Source organism: Tamandua tetradactyla, chromosome 1 (genome assembly GCF_023851605.1).
Source record: "Tamandua tetradactyla isolate mTamTet1 chromosome 1, mTamTet1.pri, whole genome shotgun sequence".
NCBI lineage: Eukaryota > Metazoa > Chordata > Mammalia > Pilosa > Myrmecophagidae > Tamandua > Tamandua tetradactyla.
Genome location: NC_135327.1, coordinates 6,048,510 through 6,067,112, shown reverse-complemented (window position 1 = coordinate 6,067,112; position 18,603 = coordinate 6,048,510). Strand labels below are relative to the sequence as shown.

Here is an 18,603-nt window from a genome sequence, read left to right as displayed (position 1 = left end):
TTACCTTTCCTGCCCCAACTCCCCCAGTCCATTGTAGCCACCACAGCCTGCTCTGCCCCAGGCACACCCACCACTCCTCGGCCTCCATACATCTGCACAAGCTGCTCCTCCACCTGGAATGCCTTCATATTTCCACCTGACCACATCCAGATACCCAGCTCAATTCAAGTCCTGCCTCTTCCAGGAAGTCTTCCCAGACTACTGGGGATATCTCCCTGACTGAGGGCCCGTGGGCACTTAAGCAGGATGACATTTTTGTGTCTCCTAACCTAAAGTCTGCACATAAAGTTGCACAGGCTGTGCACTGCACAATTCTGAGAGTGCCATTCACACAGAAGACTATGGGGATGTCACCCTCTGGAACTGTGCAATGCAGGGGTTCTCAAATTGACTTTGTTTCTATCCCTCCCCCTCATGCCCAGATCACATAGGGTCTGTGGGGCACTGTGAGGCCTTTGGCTTTTATTCTGAGCAAGGCAGGTGTCTTTGGGGGCAGAGGGGGACACGCTCTGATTTACCTGTGAGCAGGACCAGTCTGGCTTCTGTACTGATTCTAGATTAAAAGGGGGGGGGGGTGACCCAAGGGTCTATTGACAGATGAATGGATAAACAAAATGTGGTCTTTCCTTAAATGGAATGTTACTTGGCTGTGAAAAGGCATGGCATTCTGACACATGCCACAGCATAGATGAACCTTGAAAACATTATGCCAAGTGAAATAAGACGGGAACAAAAGGACAAATATTATATGATCCCACTTATATGACATATCTAGAATAAGTAAATTCTCAGAGACAGAAAGTAGGTTGGGGCTACCAGGGACTGGTGAGTTACTGCTTAATGGGTGCAGGGCTCCTTTGGGGTGACACAGAAGGTCTGGGGTGGGTGGTGGTGATGGCAGCACACACTGTAAATGTAATTAATGCCACTGAACCATAAAGCGGCACATTTTATGTTTTAGGTAGCTGGTACCACCATCAAATATTTTTCAAAGATGGGGTGGGGGGAGAGCAAGGACTGAAGCAGGGGGATCAATGAGGAGACAACTGGGGTGCTCCAGGCAAGAGGACAGGGTGGCTTGGGACAGGGTGGAGAGCAGGGGTGGCGAGGAGTGCCCTGATTCTGGGTGTACTTTAACACAGAGACGACAAGATTTGCTGATGGATGTGGGGGGGGGGAAGAGGAGTGGAGGGTGTCGCCCACGTTTGGGACCCCATAGCTGGAAAGATGAAGTTGTGAAGGAGCGGGAGGCTGAGGAAGAAGTGCTGGTTGGTTCCTTGGGTTCAGCCCACCGGGCCGCAGGTGGGGGCGGTGCCCAGGTGGAGGTGTGCAGAGGGAGGGGCACTGCGGGAGGGGACTTTGGGGCTCTGGGTCAGATGGGTGGGATGGAAACTGCTGAGAGCGCCACGGGGAGCCAAGGGGGCCCGGAGCCCCCCTGCACCCCGCTCCCCCTCCCGTGCTGGCCCCCCTCTGCGGCGTCTCACCACCGGTTTCCTTCGTCTCCCGGCCTCCCCGCCGGTCTCTCTCCCTGTCTGCGCCCATCTGTCTGGCGTCCCCCAGCCCTCGGCCCGGCCCCTCCCTCGGCCCGGCCCCCCCCTCGGCGCGGCAGTCAGTCCGCGGGCGGCGGCGGCGGCGGCGGGAGCGCGGGCAGCGGGCGTGGGCCCCGGGCGGGGGTCTCACCGGACGGGCCGGTTGGCGGCGTCGGGGTCCCGCGCAGTCACCACGCCGACCAGGGAGCCCACCTGCGCGTCCTCCTGCACCTCCAGGAGGCCGGAGGGCGGCCGGAACTCGGGGGGCTCGTCCACGTCGGTCACGGCCACGCGCACGATCGCCTGGTCGCGGAACGTGCCCAGGTCGGCGAAGCGGGGGTCGGCAAACTTGTTGAGGGCCTCCAGGACCACCGTGTGCACCGGCTGGGACTCGAAGTCCAGGCGCTGGGGGAGGGGGCGGCGGCCGGTTAGGGGGCGGGGGTCTCTGCCCGGCCGGCAGACTCCAGGGCCCCACCCAGGGAGGTGGGTCCAGAGAGGGCGCAGCGGCCCCAGGAGGTCACACAGCTGCCAAGGCGCTGGCTGAGACCGGGTTACAGGTGGGGACACCCAGGCCCTGCGGGGGTGGGGGGGAAGGGGGCTTGCCTAGGGAGATACAGCCAGTTAGGGGAGAAGGTACCAAGCCCCCAGACTTCCAGCCTGCCGGCACAATGCGTGGGGGCGTTGCAATAATTTGTGTAGCAAACACTTCCCCAGCACTTACTATGGGCCAGGCATCCTCAGTATCCTAACAGGCTTGTGCTGCAGTTATCCCCGTTTTACAGATGAGGAAGTTGAGGCCCAGGGAGGCTCAGTAACTTGCCCAAGCCACTAGCAGAGCCCAATTTGAACCCAGGCAGTGTGGCTCTGCTAGTGACCCAGGCCTAATCCCTGGGGTGGAGTGGGTGGGACTGTGGCTACTGGGGCTCCAGGGACCTGGCTCTTGGCCCCAGGAGAGGAAGGGGCACTGGGTCTGAAGCCACAAGACCCTGGGTTTAAATCCTGGCCTTGCTGCTGACTAGCTGTGTGACCAGGGCCATTGTTTCAGCCTCTCTGGTCCTCAGCTGGGAGGTTAAATGAGAGAGACATCAGGTAGCAACCAATGTGTGTTGAGCCTGAATAAACCAGACGGCCTCCAGAGCTGTCGTCTGAGATCTGACTGCTCATGTGGTGATAGTGGGTGCTATGGGGTGTCCCTCTGACAAACCAGCCCAGGCCTGGGTGCCTAAAGTCCAAGCCTTATAGCAAAGAGCAATCCTGATGGTGGACCTGCAGGTACCTCCACTGCAAGGTGACCTTCCCAGGGATCCCCGGGAAGGTGCCTGCCCTGTAGAGGGATCCCCCCTTTGCCCCACACTCCACCCCCTTCCGTGGCAGTGGCCGCCTCCTCCCCCCATCCTGTTGCCTGGGAAGTCAGGATGCTGGGAGGCCCCGGTGGCCTGGCCTAGGAGTGAGCGATGGCTCACCATGGACTCGGGAGCCAGATCATCAATCAGGCGGGGGCCCTGCCCCCCCCCCCCCGCCCCCAGCCAGCGCTGGCTCCATGGAGATACCTCAGGCGCCACTGCTGGAGCAGTGGAGGGGACCGGGATGGGAGGGGGAGGGAGTGGGCGGCAGGCGGACGAGGACAAAGAGAGCAACTGCTGTGCTGAAGTCCCAAGGCCAGGCTTGCAGGCTGGTTCTGCTGCTCTGCTGCTGGACCCCTCCAGGCCTCCCATTCCCCATCTGTGAAATGGGCTCATCTTACAGTGAGGACAAATGGAGATCAAGAAGCCCCACAGTGCTGAAGAAGATGGATTCATCATGGGGCCAGGTTGCCCGGCCCCATGCCCCTGCCCTGCTGGGCAGGTTACCTAAGCTCCTGTGCCTCGGGGTTCTCTTGTGTAAAAAAAGCATCAGTGTTTCCTAGGTGGGTCCTGGGTCCCTGGGGGGCCTAACCCCTGGAGTGGACTGGGTGGGACTGTTTGGCTGCTGGGGCGTTCCTGAATCTGTGGCCCCTGGGACCTGACTCCCCCATCCCTGGGGCAGCCCCACCTTCTGCACGACAATGACGGCCTCCTGAGTGTCGCTGTCCGTGGTGACCTTGAAGGTTTGGCCGCCGCTGCCGCTCTCCTCCTTGAGTTGGTAAGTCATGTCTGTGTTCTCGCCCACGTCCGAGTCCTCGGCCTTCACTCGCCCCACAGCCGTGCCAACAGGTGCCGACTCCTGGATGCTGAACTGGTACATCTCTGTGGGGGACACGGCTGTGAGCAGGGGTGGGGGCAACCCTAGCCCAGCCTCCTGTGGTTCGGGGGAGGGAGGTGGTGGGCCCAGATGCACCTCCAGGGAGGACCCCCTGTCTGCAAGGGGCTCCCTGCTTGGCCAGAGTGCAGCTGGGAGGGGTGTGTGCTCTGCAGAGATGCAGGAGGTGATGCAAAGAGGAGGGTGAGTGAACCCACAGTTCTTTGGGCTTAGGTTTCTCCAGCTGCCTGGGGAGGAGGGCAGAAGAGCGCAGTGGTAGAAAGGCTAAGGCTGCAGAGTCAGTCCTTGCTGTGGAATCCTGAGCCTTGGTTTCCTCATCTGTAGAATGGGAGCAAAAATAGTACCTTCCCAACGGTACTGCTATGACACTTAACTTAGATGACAGCGCCTGTCACATGATTAGTGCAGAGTCTGGCACATGGCAGCTGCTCCATAAATGAAAGGTGATTGTATGAAAATGTTGGTGCTCCCCCCGACTTTGCTGTTGATGTTAGTGGCAGTTATTCCTTCATTTCAGCATGCTGGTTGGGTGCCCATGATGTCCCAGGCGAAGTTCTAGGTACTGGGGTTACAGGAACAAGCAAAACAGACACCCCCCGCCCCCAACCCTCCTGGTGCTTTCCTTTAAGGGAGAAAGACACTAAACAATCACAATAGTAAAGCATACAGAATGTCAAATGGTGATGCATACTTTGGAGAAAAATCAAGCAGGGAAGGGAAATGGGGAAAGCTAATGGGGGGCTGCAGTTTTAAATAAGATGATCAAGAAAGGCCTCGCTACTATGATATTTTTTTCCAAAGGTCTGAGGGAGGTGAGGGAATAAGCCAAGTGGGTGTCTGGGTAAGAGCATTCCAGACAGAGGGAGCGGCAGGTGCAAAGGCCCTGAGGTAGGTGCAAAGCTTGGCATGTGTGAAGAATGTCAAGATGGCCATTGAGGCTGGAGGGGGAAGCCCAGGGGAAACTAGAAGGGATGACGGCAGGTGGGTGCAGCAGCCTTGCTCTCCTAGAGCCCAGGCGAAGATGCCTTGCTAATGGACAGCCCAAGTGAAGCAGGGGCTGTGGGGATGGGGGTGCCTGTCACTCTGGCCCCCCCCCAAGCCTGAGCACCCCTTATGTGGAGTGGCTGCCTCTAGCCTCTTCCCACACAGCAGCCAGAGGGGCTTTCTAAACCACAAGCTGACCATGGCACTCCCTGCTCTAATCCCTTCCCACGACAAAGCCCCTTGGCCCACCCTAGAACACACCTGCTGCCTTCCCCAGCCTCACCTCTCACCCCCCCCCCCACCTCAGCTCTACCTTCAGCCCGATGGAAGTTCTTACATTCCTCTCTATTCTCCTCAAGCCGTCATCCCCCTATTCTCACTCTTCCTTTAAGTCTCACAAATGTTACCTCCTCCAGGGAACCTTCCCAGACCTCCAGGATTTGCTCCTGTGTTCCCACCCCCACCCCCCCCCCAAGCTCACGCCATTGCAGGGCTCACTGCCTTTCACTATCATTTTCTGCTTATTTTCTCTCTCTCTTGGGTAGAGCTCCTGGAAGACAGGGAACATATCACTTACGCATCAGGCGTTCTCAGGGCTTGGCGGAATGCCAGGCTGCTGCATAAATGAAATGTGTGAGAGACTAGTGAGGTGAATGAATGGAAACCAGCCTGGGTTACCAGTACACACTCACCAGATTAATGCAAATCAAAGAGCCTGACACTACCAAGTGTTGGTGAGGACATGGTGCCATGGACACTCTCATTCCCTCCTGGTAAGCAGCTTTATTTAGTAAAGTTGAAGGGGAATATATCCCGTGTCCCAGCAATTCTAGCCCCCTGTATTTACCTTAGAGAAATGCGTGCAAATGGCATTAGGAGACATTGCGGTATATCCATACAATGGAATACTATAGAGCCACGAAAAGGGAGAGGTCATAGCTACCAGCAACACATAGATTTCATAAATATAATTCTAAGAAAAAAAAGGCAAGATGCAAAAGAATTTGTATAACTCCTTCTATACAAGCTTTACAACCAGGCAAAATTAAACTGTAATATTTGGCAATGCAGAAGGAGATGAAGAGATGCTAAAGAAAAGCCAGAAAATGATGATCATAAAAGCAGATGGTGGTTCACTCTGCAGGACTAGATCTGGGGAGAAGTTATGATCAGGAAAGGCTATGTGGGAGCCTCTGGGGTCCTGGTTGGTGGTTACAGGGTGGTTTTCTTTATAATTATTTGTTAAAACGGACATTTATATTTTATGTCCTTCTGTTTGTATGCTATTTTTCACAATAAAGACATATTTTTAAAAATGAATGAATGCATGAATAAACAAGAGTCTTCCTGGGGCCTGTGCCTCCCCCTCTCTGCTGTGCCCTCCCCTTCCAGCTCAGGGCTGGCATCAGGCCTGGCACAATGGGGCAGAAGGCAGGGGCCCTCAGCCCTCTGTGTGGAGCTTTGAGGCTTCAGGGGATGGGTGGCCCTGCCTCTGTGCCAGCTCCACAGTGATGCGGAGGGGCCGGCAGGCTCTGCCCACCCCGCGGTGGTGCTAAGCCCTCAGCTAAGGGATTGAATCCCCTTATCTCGCGGGGGTCAGTCCCCTGCGGCAGGGCCTAATGTGAGATCAGCAGACCTCGCGTGGTGACGTGCCCGATAGGAATCAGCTGAGCTCCCTGCGGAGTTTAGTCTCTGCCAGCTCTGGCGGCTTCCCAGGCACGGCTCCCTGGCGTCTGTCCTGGTCTGAGTGTGACAGAGGAGCTGGCTGCGCTGATAGGGGCTGGGGTGCCGGCAGAGGCAGGCGGTGGAAGGAGCCCAGAAGCCTGCTCTCCAGGCCCAGAGGGAGAAGCGCCTTTCACTCCAGGCCTCAGTTTCTCCATCCACAAATGGGCCCCTCTGTCTGGGCTGCAGCCTCTGTCTTATAGCCCTGTATCTTGCCTTCCCTAGGCAAGCCTGGGTCAGTACAGCGTGTGGCAGCTCACTGTGCAGTAAGCAGAAGGGGGCTTATGCAAGGGCCTGTGAAGGACATGGGTGGACGGACGGATGGCTGGAGGGGGCCACCCTCAGCAGGAAGCAGGGGGAGGGGAGGGAAGGAACCTGCATTACCAGGACGTATGGAAAATCAGGCAAATCTGGAGCTCCCTCTGCAAGAAGCTTAATTGGCGGGGGCCGGGGGTGAATGGGTGAGCTGGGTGGACAGACAGATGGACAGAAGGGACCCTTTTATAGTGGGAAGCCTAAAGAGAAGCTGGAGGTCAGCGGGTAGTCAGATGGAGGGACAGACACGGCGCCTCCCCCCAGGGAAGCCCGAGGGGAAGGCTGCAGGAGCTGGGCGGAGGAGGCTCGGGTGGAGTAACAGACAGACGCGCAGGGGCCAGCCTCCCTCGAGAGGGGCCTCACTCACTCTGCGGGAACCGGGGCGGGTTGTCGTTGACATCGGTGACCACGATGGTGACTGTGGTGGAGCCCGAGAGGCCGCCCAGCTGGCCGGCCATGTCTGTGGCCTGGATCACCACCTCGTAGCGCTCCTGACTCTCGCGGTCGAGGTCGGGCACCGCCGTCCGGATCACGCCTGCGGGCGGGGGGGTGGGTGCGGGTGAGGCCAGAGGTGCCTCCCCCCAGCTCCCGGCCCACGTGGGGGCCCCTCGCAGAGGCTGAGGCAGGACCCAGGCCCGGAGAGCGCCGGGTCCGTTCCCACTCACCGGGGGAGACACTGACAGGGCCACAGACGCAGGGGCAGGGCTCGGCAGCCACCGTGCACACTCACACACACTCACGCAGGTGCACACGCACCAAAGCACTCATCCACTTACACCTGTATAGACTTATTCACCTATATACAGATGCACACACAGCTACGCAGAAGCCTACTAGCATGTACACACTGGCTCACACCCATACACATACACTTGCACACACCCATTTTCAAATACACATGTACACTCAAAAAAGTCACACACATTCTCAAATACATATTGTCACACACACACACACACACACGCTCAGACACGTGGATAGACAGCACGAGCAGCAGCATGGACTTGTGAGGTTTTCTAAAAAGAAGCCTTGGAACTGGGACCCTAAACCTCTGAGCAGCCGACCCCACTTTGTGGGCCTCAGTGGGGAAACTGAGGTGTCACTGAAGTACTGAAGGTCACTGAAGGTCACTGAAGGTGACCCTGATATTCTCCGCACGAGCCTGGCTTGTGCCTAGAGCCAGGTTCAGAGGAGCAGTTTGGTGAGCACTGATCACAGTGCCCTGGGCCAGATATGCCACGCGTGTGCACTCACCCCGGTGTCACACTCGCTGTGCACACACCCAGGACATCTCTCACACATACTGCACACAAACACTCATAGGCACCGTCACACGTGTTTATCCACGCTCACACCCCCTTCGCCATTGAAGGAGACAATCCTCCGAGCTGTTACGAGCTGTTATGGGCTGCAGTGCAGGAACCGGGGTGGCTGCAGGATGAATTCCGGCGAAGGGCAGGCCGGGCTCCTCGGCTCCCCGCCAGCCGGAGAGAGGGGCGTTGGGAGGGAAGTCGCTGAGGCGTTGCGGGCCTCTCCCGCCACCCGCTCCACCTGCCGAGCACAGGTGGTGGCAGGCGCAGCCCCGGGCTGAGGCCACACGGCGTCACGCACCGGCAGCCCCGCGATGTGCCCTGGAAAGCCCGAGCTCCGACCGCTGATGTCCCCAAACAGCCCCCCACACTCCACTAAAGCAGTGGGATGTGTTCGTGTGTGTTTGTGTGCGTGGCTGTGTTGTCAGGGGGCGGCCTAGGGGTGGGCTTGCTTTGGGGAGATCAACTGGAGACCCGGGATGGGTCGTCTGTCTGATGGAGGCCATGCAGACCCCCCGCCAGCGGCGTCCGAGACCCTCAGCAGCACCCCCGACCCAGCCTCTGCCCAGCTGCTCCTTCCAGTGACAAGGAGCCTCGGAGGCAGACGGATTTGACCATCTTTTCGACCATGTGATCTTGAGCAAGTCTTTTTACCTCTCTGAACCTCAGTTTCCTTATCTGTAAAATGGGGACAACCACACCTCCTTAAAGGGCCTTGGCACTACCGACATGTTGGACAGGATAATTCTTTGCGGGGTGGGGGTGGGGTGGGAGCTCCTGTACACCAAGCATCACTGGCCCCCATCCACTTGATGTCAGGGCACCCCTGAGTCATGGAGAACAAAAATGCCATCAGACACCATCAGATGGCCCTCGGGGGCAAAATCGGTGGAGAACCACAGAGAAACACAGTGACAGCTTCATGTCCTGAGGACACCAGGTGATGAATAGTAACTGACATTTATAAGCCATCGCTCTGTCCCTGGCCCTGCTCTAAGCACCGTAAGTGACTTGTCTCATTGAGTCCTCTCACTAGCTCTATAAGGGAAGCAGTCTGTACCCATTTAACAGACGGGAAAATGGAGGCACAGAGAGGCTAGGTGTCTGACTGAGGTGGCACTTATAGAAAGCAGCACAGCCAGGATTCAAAAGGTATTTGGGTCCAGAGTCCCTGTTCGTACCTGCTGTGCAACAGGAGTTCCTGCCTGGCCACCCCGGGAGCTGTGGGGGACAGCCCAGGTCCCCTGCACAAGATGTCATCACCCCACGGCCCTGTCTCCACTCCCTCACACCCCCCTTGCTTTCTCAGTCCTAACCAGACAAGCCACCCTTTCAGTCCCGCAGCAGGCCCTCCCTGACCTCTCTCCCAGTGCTGCCCCTAAACCCTGGAGCTGTGAAGGGGGCCTTTCAGGGGTGGGGGTGGGGGGAGGGGACAGGCCAAGGCCTGGTGGTCTGCTGGATGAATCCGGGGCTGTGCTGGGGGTGGTGTCTGTCATATTCTCCACCCTGGGGGACTGGATGGGTGAAGGGGAGAAAGGAGAGGGGAAGGAAGAAGGTGATGGAGAGGGAGGAGCTGGAGAGAGAAGAAAGGGGGGCTGGGAAAGATATGGATAGAGAAAGAAACCTCGTGAGAGCCAAGGGCAGAGGTGAGGGAGAAGGAAACGCTAAGGAAAGAGGGGGAGGGAGACAGCAAACAGAAAAAAGAGAGAAGGAAAGAGGGGAGAAATAAGGTCAGAGAGATACATCCAGGAGGAGGTCCAGAGAGAGACAGAAAGAGAGGGAGAGAGACAGAGATAGACACACACAAAGGCAGAGACAACCCAGAGAGGGACAGAGGGTCAGAGGCATACAAACACACGAGAGAGAGAGAGAGAGAGAGAGAGAGAGAGAGAGACAGCGATATTGAAAGAAACAAACAAGAAGAGAAAGAAAGGAGAAAAAAGACAAAGAATAACAGAGACAGAGAGAAAAGGCCCAAAGGCCCACTCACAGACAACAGAGAGGGAGAGAGATAGGAAGGGGTAAAGAAAGACGGTCTGCCCAGACAGACTGGTGGACACTGGAGTGGCCACTGTGCCAAGGCAGGGGGTCCGGAGTGGATGAGGCAGCAAGGCAGGGAAGGGAGCTCCTTAGGTTGGCACCTGCTGGGTGCTAAGCCTCATTGTGTGCCCCTTTACATCTAGTATCTCACTGAGTGGAGGGGGTTGGTAGGGGGATTTGGGGGGCCTGTCCATCTATGGGTTTGGGTACTAAAGGCACAGCCACCCCAGCTCTGGGTGAGCTTAGAATGGGGTCTGGCCAAGGTCTGCCCCTGGGGGTGAGGAGAAGAGCTCCGGCTGACCCACCTTCCTGCTGTCCCTGCCACTTCCAGCTGCTGGGGAACTGCAAACACGAATCCCTTCTCAGCTGAGAACTGCCACAAAGCTCAGAGGGATGGAGGGTCTGGGTGTCCCTGGGTCACCCCGGAGGCGCCCATGGGTAACAGCTCCTGTGACCCACGCCCGTGGGTGGACCCATCCCCACCACTGACCGTGGCTTTGCTATGTGACTTGCCTTGGCTAATGGGACATCTGCAAACGTGACCCAAGCAGAAAGAGGGACCCAGCTGTCTGGCAGCTGACGGCTGTGACATGAGGGACCCCAGCAAAAGAGCTGCCCAGACAGACCACAGAGTTGTGATAGATAAGAAAGCATTGTCGTTTGAAGCTACTGAGCGTGGGGGTGGTTTGTTACACAGCAGTAGCTGACACAGAAATTAGCTGGCTGGGTGGTCCCTCAGCTGGTTTCGTCAGGGCTCACTCATGCAGCTGCTTTAACTGCAGGATCGACTGGGCTGCCAGGTTCTCGTTCACAGGTCTGGCAGTTGATTCTGGCCGTCAGCTGGGCTGCCAGGTTCTCTCAGCCTCCAGCAGGCTGGGCTGACTTCTTACCTGGTGGCCTCAACAATGTTCCAACCTGGGAGGTCTCTTAAGCTTAGTCTTAGAAGCTGCATCACATCACATCTGCCACATGCTACTGGCCCAAGCAAGTCACAAGCCAGCCCAGATTCAAGGGGTGGAGAAACAGACTCCACTTGCTGATGAGAGGAGTGGCAAAGAGGCTCCGGGCAGGAAGGGAAGGGATTTATGGTGTATTTTATCTACTATGTCCTGTTTCCACTCTAGCCCTGATGCCGGGAGAAGCACAGTGGTGGCTGTTGCGCTCCTGGGGGGCCTGGGCTAAAAAAACATCGCAAATCAATCCATGAAGTTGTTCTTGAAACCTCTGGCTCTGCAAATTCATTCATTGATGTATCCTGTTATTAGACCCTCACTGAGGACCTACTCTTGCCACTGCTGGACAAGGTGGGCAGGGCAAAAAAAGGAGGGGCTTTAAAGTTAAATGTGGATTCAAGTCTTCCTTCTGCCATTTGCTTGCTACATGACCTTGGGCAAATTCTTGAGCTTTCCTGAACCTCGGTTTCCAATTCTGCAACATGGGGATATCCACTCAGTGGGGCAGTTGAGAGGATTAAATGAGACAAAGCTCCCAGCACTGGGTCTCACTTTTTGGAGATGCCTTGCTAAGCTCCCTTCTCAAGTCCTGAGTCAGACACCCTCAGAAAAAAGTCCCCTGGCTGGCTCATCATCTCATCTATAGGGGCTGGCACATAGTAGGTGCTCAATAAACATTCAGACTGTCTGACCCCACAGCCCCCGCACTTCCCCTCTCACAGCTTGCATGTAGTTGCCTATTTGTTTCTTCCTTCTCTGTTAGAACAAAAGCTCTGTGTGGGCAGAAACCAGGTCTAGTTCTCCACCCTGACCCCAGGAGCTGACATTTAGGAAGCGCCCAACAAATACTGGCTTCACTCCTCCCTGGGAAAACGAACATCTCTGGCCCAGTAGAGGACCCTCAGCAGCGATCTGGAAGCCTCCGAGGGCGGCTCTGGGTGTGTGCAGAGGTGGTGGTGGGAGGGGGCTGGGAATTATAACCCGGCTACGGCTCCCTGCTGTCCGCTCCTCACCCACGGCCCCCACCTCCAGCTGTTGTTCCCGCCGCCCCCCCCCGCCGCCTCCTCCAAATGCTGCAGAGGTGGCCCGGGAGCCCGTGTGACGCCTCATTAGCCCACAAATGCCATCCCTGTCGCCTCTGGGGGTAGAGGGTGGCCAGCAAGCCTGGCCTTTGAAACATGCAAGGTAATTCCTTCTGTGGCCCTGGGACCTGGGTGCCCCCCCCTCCCCGCTCCTCACACCTTCCTCTCAGGCCCTGTTCCAGCTCTGCTCCCCGCTAGCTGCACAGCGAGAACAGACTGTACCTTGCAGCAGCTGCTAAATATAGAGCCGCAGCAGTGGAATATTCCTGGCTGGGGAAATGGAGCTGGGGCTGGGAATGGCATCAGGGCAGCTCCTGTTGTGGGGCTGTGAGTAGGGGGAGGAAAACTCTGGAAATTCGTGGGACATGTCTGTCTGAGGAAGTTGAGAGACCCTTGTTGTCCCCAGGGCCCCAGGAACAAGGACCCCACCTGGACTCCTCCACCTGCCTGGCCCCGTGCTCACTGGCCCGCCATCCCGGGCCCTACGGCCTCTCACTCGCCAGCCTTCCTCTCCCAGCCTTCTGCAGCCGGGGATGCGCTTTCTCAGGGTTTGGCTTCCCTTCTGCTTTCGTGGTGTCTGAGCCTCCACACGCCCACCCCTGCCACCCCCCAGGAGTCAGTCCTGGCCTTTTCCTTATTCCTAGGTTCTCTCGCTCCCTTTCCTATGGAAAGTTCATCAACTCTAAAGCCCTTGCCTCTTAGGCTCCATGGAGGAAGCCTTCCTCACCCCCATCATCCCTGCTAAGGTCTACACTGGTGCCGGCACTGAGCTTTTCATGCACACGATGCAACCTCTGCCTGCAGGGTGCTCCCCCCAGGTCTCCACGTGGCTCCACCCTCACTTCATTCAGGTCTCTGCCCAAAGTAACCTCCCCAGAAGGGCCTGTCTTGATTCTCTTTTTTTCACATGGGCAAGCACCGGGAATTGGTCTCCAGCATAGCAGGTGAGAACTCTGCTGTCTTGATTTCTTCATCTATCTCCTTACCCTGTTTTATGTGTCTTCCTAGTCCCCACCCATCACTACCTGACTATATAATATGCTCACTTGGTTATTTTCTGTATCCCTCACCAGTGCCTAGAACAGAGCCAGGCACGTAGTAGGCACTCAATAAACAGTCGCTGAATGAATGAATGAATGAATGAACCCCTCCTCACTGATCCTCACAACAAGCCTGGGGAAACGAGAACTTAAAGAAACTTAACTAGTCTCAGCACCCCAGGCCCAGATTTCAGATGGCTTGTGCAATGCTCTAGATATTTCTTACCGGTTCTCTCATCACCTTAAAGCCAATATGGTTTCAACTGAATCCTTTGGATCTGGGACCAGATTCCAGGACACATTCATTGAGTCCTCAGCTTCTAGGTAGTTTTGTTAATGCACATTCCTCTATTTCTGTAGGGGGTACCTTCCCCAGCCCAGGCCCCAAAGTTAGGTATCCCCCGATTCTTCCCTCGACCTACTTCTGCAGGCTCACCCAGGCCCCGCGTTCTGAGGGTTTGCCCTTTGCAGGACCTCACTGAGCCCGCCCATTCTCCTCCCTCACATCTCAACTAACTCTCAGGACCAAGCCTCATCACTTCCGGCCCCCTAACTAGGGGAAGGGGATTCAGGAGCCCAGGTGGGAGCTGAGAAAGAGCGTGGGCCTTTGCTCCTCGTCCTTTGGAGAGATACGCTGGGCACCCCAGGTTCTAGGGGCTCCCCACCTCCAGTTCCCACCTCTGAGCCATACTCCACAGCAGCAGTCGAGGGAGCTTGTTAAAATGAAAACCTGATCATGTCACTTTGCTGCTTAAAAGCCATCAATGAACCCACCTGGTGGGGGAGGGGAGGGAGGCAGGTGCTCTCACTCCTGGCTGCGGGCGTGTAATCTGGCACACTCGGGTAATATCTATTGCGATTCCGACTGCACATGCTCTTTGACCCAGCTTTTCCACTTTCCCGAAAATTATCCTGCAGATACACTTGCACACGCGAAAGATGATGTATGTATGAGGTTATCCGTTGCAGCGGTGCTCATTGTAGCAAAAGATTGGGAACACTGGAAGTGTCCATCAATAGGGGACTGGCAAAATAAATTTTAGTGTATCCATAACGGCAGTTAAATAAAAGAATGTGGAAGCTCTTTATGTACTGATTTGGGATAATCTTCAAGATGTATTGTTAAGGGAAAAAGGTAAGCAGTGTGTGTAGTGTGTCCGCACAGCTACCATTTGTGTAAGAAAATAAAACAAATGCATGTTCCTATTTTCTGTAAAGACGCACAAGAAAATTACATTGGTTTCCTTAGGGACAGAGACTGGGTGGCCGGGAGATTGGATGGTGTGACGGATCATCACTAAAATATCCATTTGGACTTTTTGAATTTTGAGTTCTGAAATGCATTATCTATTCAAAAAATATTTTTCAAGCGAACAAGCCCAAGTTCTCATAGGATCTTGACACCAAGTGGCTACCTTTTGGGGCTGCAATAACTGGGTCTGGGGGCTGGGAGGTGGCTTTCATTTTGTAGTTTTTACATTTCTTTAATGTTGGAATGCTTTCCAAAATGTCTTACTCTTGCAAGGAGGAAACAAAATGAAGACATTATGTGTAAGCGAACGCGACTGTAACTCTGTGCTCACCCAATGCAGCCCCCACCCTCCCCGCTCCACTCCCCTCTCTCCCCCTGCCTTGCTGCCAGGATAAATCTAAGCTCCTTAGCCTGGGACCCGGCCCAGCCAGGCCCCTGCCAGCCTCCCCGCCTCACCTCTCAACACTCCCGCTCCCCCAAGGCTGAGCTGCTTCAGTTCCCCTCTTGCGTCAAGCTGTTTCTTCCAATGTTTGGCACGCAGTGCCCTCTGCCCGGAACGCCCTTCTCTGTCAACCCCTACTTCTCCTCTGGGAATTTGCTGCCATGCCTCCAAAAAGCCATAAACCCTATTCTTGCCCATGTACCCTAATCGCGTGTGCATTTGCCAGTGCCCTGTCCCCACCCAACTGTGAGCCCCAGGATGGTATCTGCTAAACGGTCTGTGGTTCTGATCTCACCTCCAGCCTTCACTCCCACCCTGCCCCTTCCACCCGGGGCGGGGGGAGGCTGGTTAGAGCACCACAAGCCACTCCCAGCTGCACAACTCCAGTTGAAGTGGGGCGGGTGGGTGGCTGGGGATGCTGGTGTTGACGGTGGGGGACAAATAAGCAAAAACAGATGCCACCCCCCACCCCCCCAGCCGTCTCTGTCTCTGCTGGAAAGCCTCTTCATCAGCTCAACACCAGCCCTGGGAACCCAGCTTCCCAAACTGCAGAAAAGGTCACCAGCCCTCGCCCCGAGCTGCACTTGTAGCCCTGTGAGGGCTGCGGGCACGCCTGCCTCACTTTACCTCCAGGGACAAATGCGGCCACTGAGCTCAGACCTCTCAAGTCTTTTGGGGGCCCCTCACCCCCTGCCCACGCTTTTGCTTTCTTGGGTCCTCCTTGCGGCCTCGCTGGCCCTGCCCCCACCCCGCCCCTCACCGGTCTTGGGGTCCACGGTGAAGTGGCGCTCTCCGTCCAGCACGCTGTACACCAGCCGAGCGCTGCTGCCGTATGTGGGGTCATCCGCATCCGAGGCCATCACCTGCATGACCGACGTGCCTGGGCCCGGGGGACCAAGCGAGACAGGGGTCAGCTGGCGCCGCTGTGCTCACCACCCCCACTCACCCCACCCCTGGGAAGCGGGGAGAGGAGCCCCGCCCAGAGGTCCTGGGAGCCTACCCCGCCCCTGTCCCCGCCCCTCGCCCCCACCCCACCACGTGTGTCCCAGCCAGCTTCCTGCCAGGTGGAGGCTCCACCTGCGGCGGTGGGGTCCCATCCCAGTCCACAGGTCGCTGCAGTGGGTCCCAGCTGGGGGGCTCGGACAAGGGTTGGTAGCCTCTCTGAATCTCAGTTTCCCCTTCAGCAAAATGGGGTTAACTCTAGTCCCTGATTCAGGGGGTGCAGGGGATGCAATTGAAGCTGGCACAGAGCAGCACCCGCTCAGTGCGGGGAGGGGCAGGAAGGGCCAGCTCAGAGGCAGAGGGGGGCTGGGAACCAGGCCCCCACCCCAGCCCCTCCTGCTCCAGCCAGGCACGTCTGTGCCCCCTGCTTTGAGGGAGATGGGGTGGGAGGGGGATGGAACTCATGGGGGACCCAGGGCCACCGTCCCCTGGTCATCGCAGCCCTGGGCAGGAGAGGGGCAGGGCCCAGGTCTCCCTTTGGGAAGTAGGTGGCTGGGACCCCCGGCCCCTCCTCGGCCCTCCCCCGGGGGCCCAGACAGACCCCCTCCTCCTCATGCTCAGCACGTAGGCTGCAGGGGAGAGTATAAATTGGATAAAAGTCCATCAAACAGCGGCAATTAAGTTATTGATTTTCGACGCTGCCTCATTAAACTGGGAGCTTCTCCCGGCCTGTCCGAGATGGCTCTAATTTGACATCATGTTCAATTTGACGAAAGCAGGGCTTGGCGCGTGAGGCTGGACCAAGCAGGGTGGGGGTGGGTCAGACGGAGGAGCAGGCGCGAGACCCCAGCCCCCACCCCAGTCCAGCCAGTCTGGTCCACCCCAACCTTTCCGGAGACGTGAGGCCAGGTCACCACCTGGCTAATGAGGGAGGCCCTGAAGTGCTGGGGCAGCAATTCTGCTCAGCCCGCCTGCCGCCACCTCCCCCGCCTCCAGCCCCAGGCCCTCCATCACTCCAGGCAGACACATGTATTTATTTTTCATTCTTTTGCATTTCTCATTTCCCTCTGCAGGTCCCCCCTCCCAGCCCGAGCCTCCTGAACCGGCCCTGCAATGCGCCTCTCTCCCTGGCAGCTCCAGCTCCGTCTCAACCGTGTCACAGCTGCCTGGAGAAGCCGGGGAAGAGCGGTGTGGTGGGCAGGCCCCCTGCCTCCCGAGGCTGAGGGCTGGGGGTCTCCTACTCAAAGCCAAGGGCTCAACCACAGGCACCTGCTGACCGTATGAGGCATGAACTCCTGCTGAATGTCCCCCGAGCCCGGCTCCCCCAGCCACTCCAACCCCCACCACCTCTCGGCAAGGCAGAGTGGCCCCTCTAATATGACAGGTGAGGCCACAGGTCAGATAGAGGAGGAGCCCTGACTAAGGGCAAACAGCGAGAAAGTGGTAAAATTTGCATCCAGGGCCCTCTGATGCCAAAACCCCTGTGGGTGGCAGTGCCAGCGCAGACACAGTGACTGTGGGGACAGCGGCTCGGTAGACTGAGTCCCGATCAATGGCGGTTCTACCACTGACTTGCAGTGTGACTGAGGGCACGTTGGGAGCCCCCCTGTGCCTCAACGTCCTCATGTGTGAAATGGGAGTGACACTGCTCCAGAACTTTTGGGGTTGTCGTGAGAATTCAAATAGACCTGGATGTTCAGCCCAGAGGACCGTGCCTAGCCCACGCCAGGCACTGCATAAATGCAGGTGGCGGCTGTCCTTGCAGCGCTTGCCAGTGCACAATGGCACAATCACGCCTTCCTCATGGAGGTGCTGAAATGGAGGCGGTAAATAAAGCATCAGGCTCTTGGGGGGTACCCAATAAATAGTGGCTGTTTGTGCCCGTTGTGGCTGTTTGAGCCTCTCTCGTAACCCCTCCCCGCTGTGGGCCCCCCACCCCCACCCGGGGCAAGGCACATCAGGCTGAGTGAGTCCCCAGGGAGCCAGCTGAGCGCTCTCCTTCCCTGGCTGCGTCCCAGGGACTCCCGCGGGGATGATGGAGTCATTTCCCCAATCCCGGATGCTTTATTGCAGCCATTGCAGTTAATGTCCATGCATGGGGTGGCGTGGGGTCAGTGACTCACACGGGCTCCCCAGGCGCCGGGGAAGGCTTCCTCAGCCACATGCCCCTCCCGCCTTCTCCACAGGCCAGCAGCTCCCCAGAATCAGCAGATAAAAGGGTGCCAGGCTTGTGGCTGCTGTGGGGGTGCCTCAGGGGCAGCCCCCCAGGTTCAGCAGTTTACATCTCACAATGCACCATCGAGTCCATCAGTCCTGGCACCAACTCTGGGGGAGATGCAGTGGTTTGCTGGTACATGTTTAACCACAGGCTGGGGGTGGGTGAGAGCTGGGATGGAATGACCTGCTTTGTGGTGTTTGCTGATTTCTGTGGTGTAAATACTCCCATGAGGGCCAATTGCAAGCTGCCAACGTGACCTCCACCGGCTTGCAAAACTCCTGAAAATATCTGGCACTCGTGACCTGTACAAGCCGGCTGCAGCATTCCACTGCATCATTCCCATTTCACAGCTAAGAAAACTGCTACGCACGGTAAAGAGTGTAAATACGAATGGATAATGAAATAGGAATGAATAATGAAACTCATTATATATCACTATTTAATAATAATGATGATCATTATCACTTATTGAATACTTTGTTTGGTGCTGCCTTTATACTTTATGTTTTCTCATGGAATTTGTACAGTAAGGTCTG

The 18,603-nt window shown here is 56.9% G+C and overlaps 1 protein-coding gene across 1 annotated transcript in view; it reads right to left on the bottom strand.

Annotated features, from left to right (window-relative positions):
• Nucleotides 1–18,603, bottom strand: part of CDH22 (cadherin 22) — a 70,074-nt gene that overhangs the window by 26,714 nt on the left and 24,757 nt on the right. The window contains exons 3-6 of the mRNA XM_077159422.1: nt 15,668–15,787; nt 7,156–7,323; nt 3,561–3,754; nt 1,681–1,934 (exon numbers count right to left, since the gene is read on the bottom strand). Of these exons, the coding sequence (XP_077015537.1) occupies nt 1,681–1,934; nt 3,561–3,754; nt 7,156–7,323; nt 15,668–15,787 (736 nt within the window). The remainder of the gene's footprint in view (nt 1–1,680; nt 1,935–3,560; nt 3,755–7,155; nt 7,324–15,667; nt 15,788–18,603) is intronic.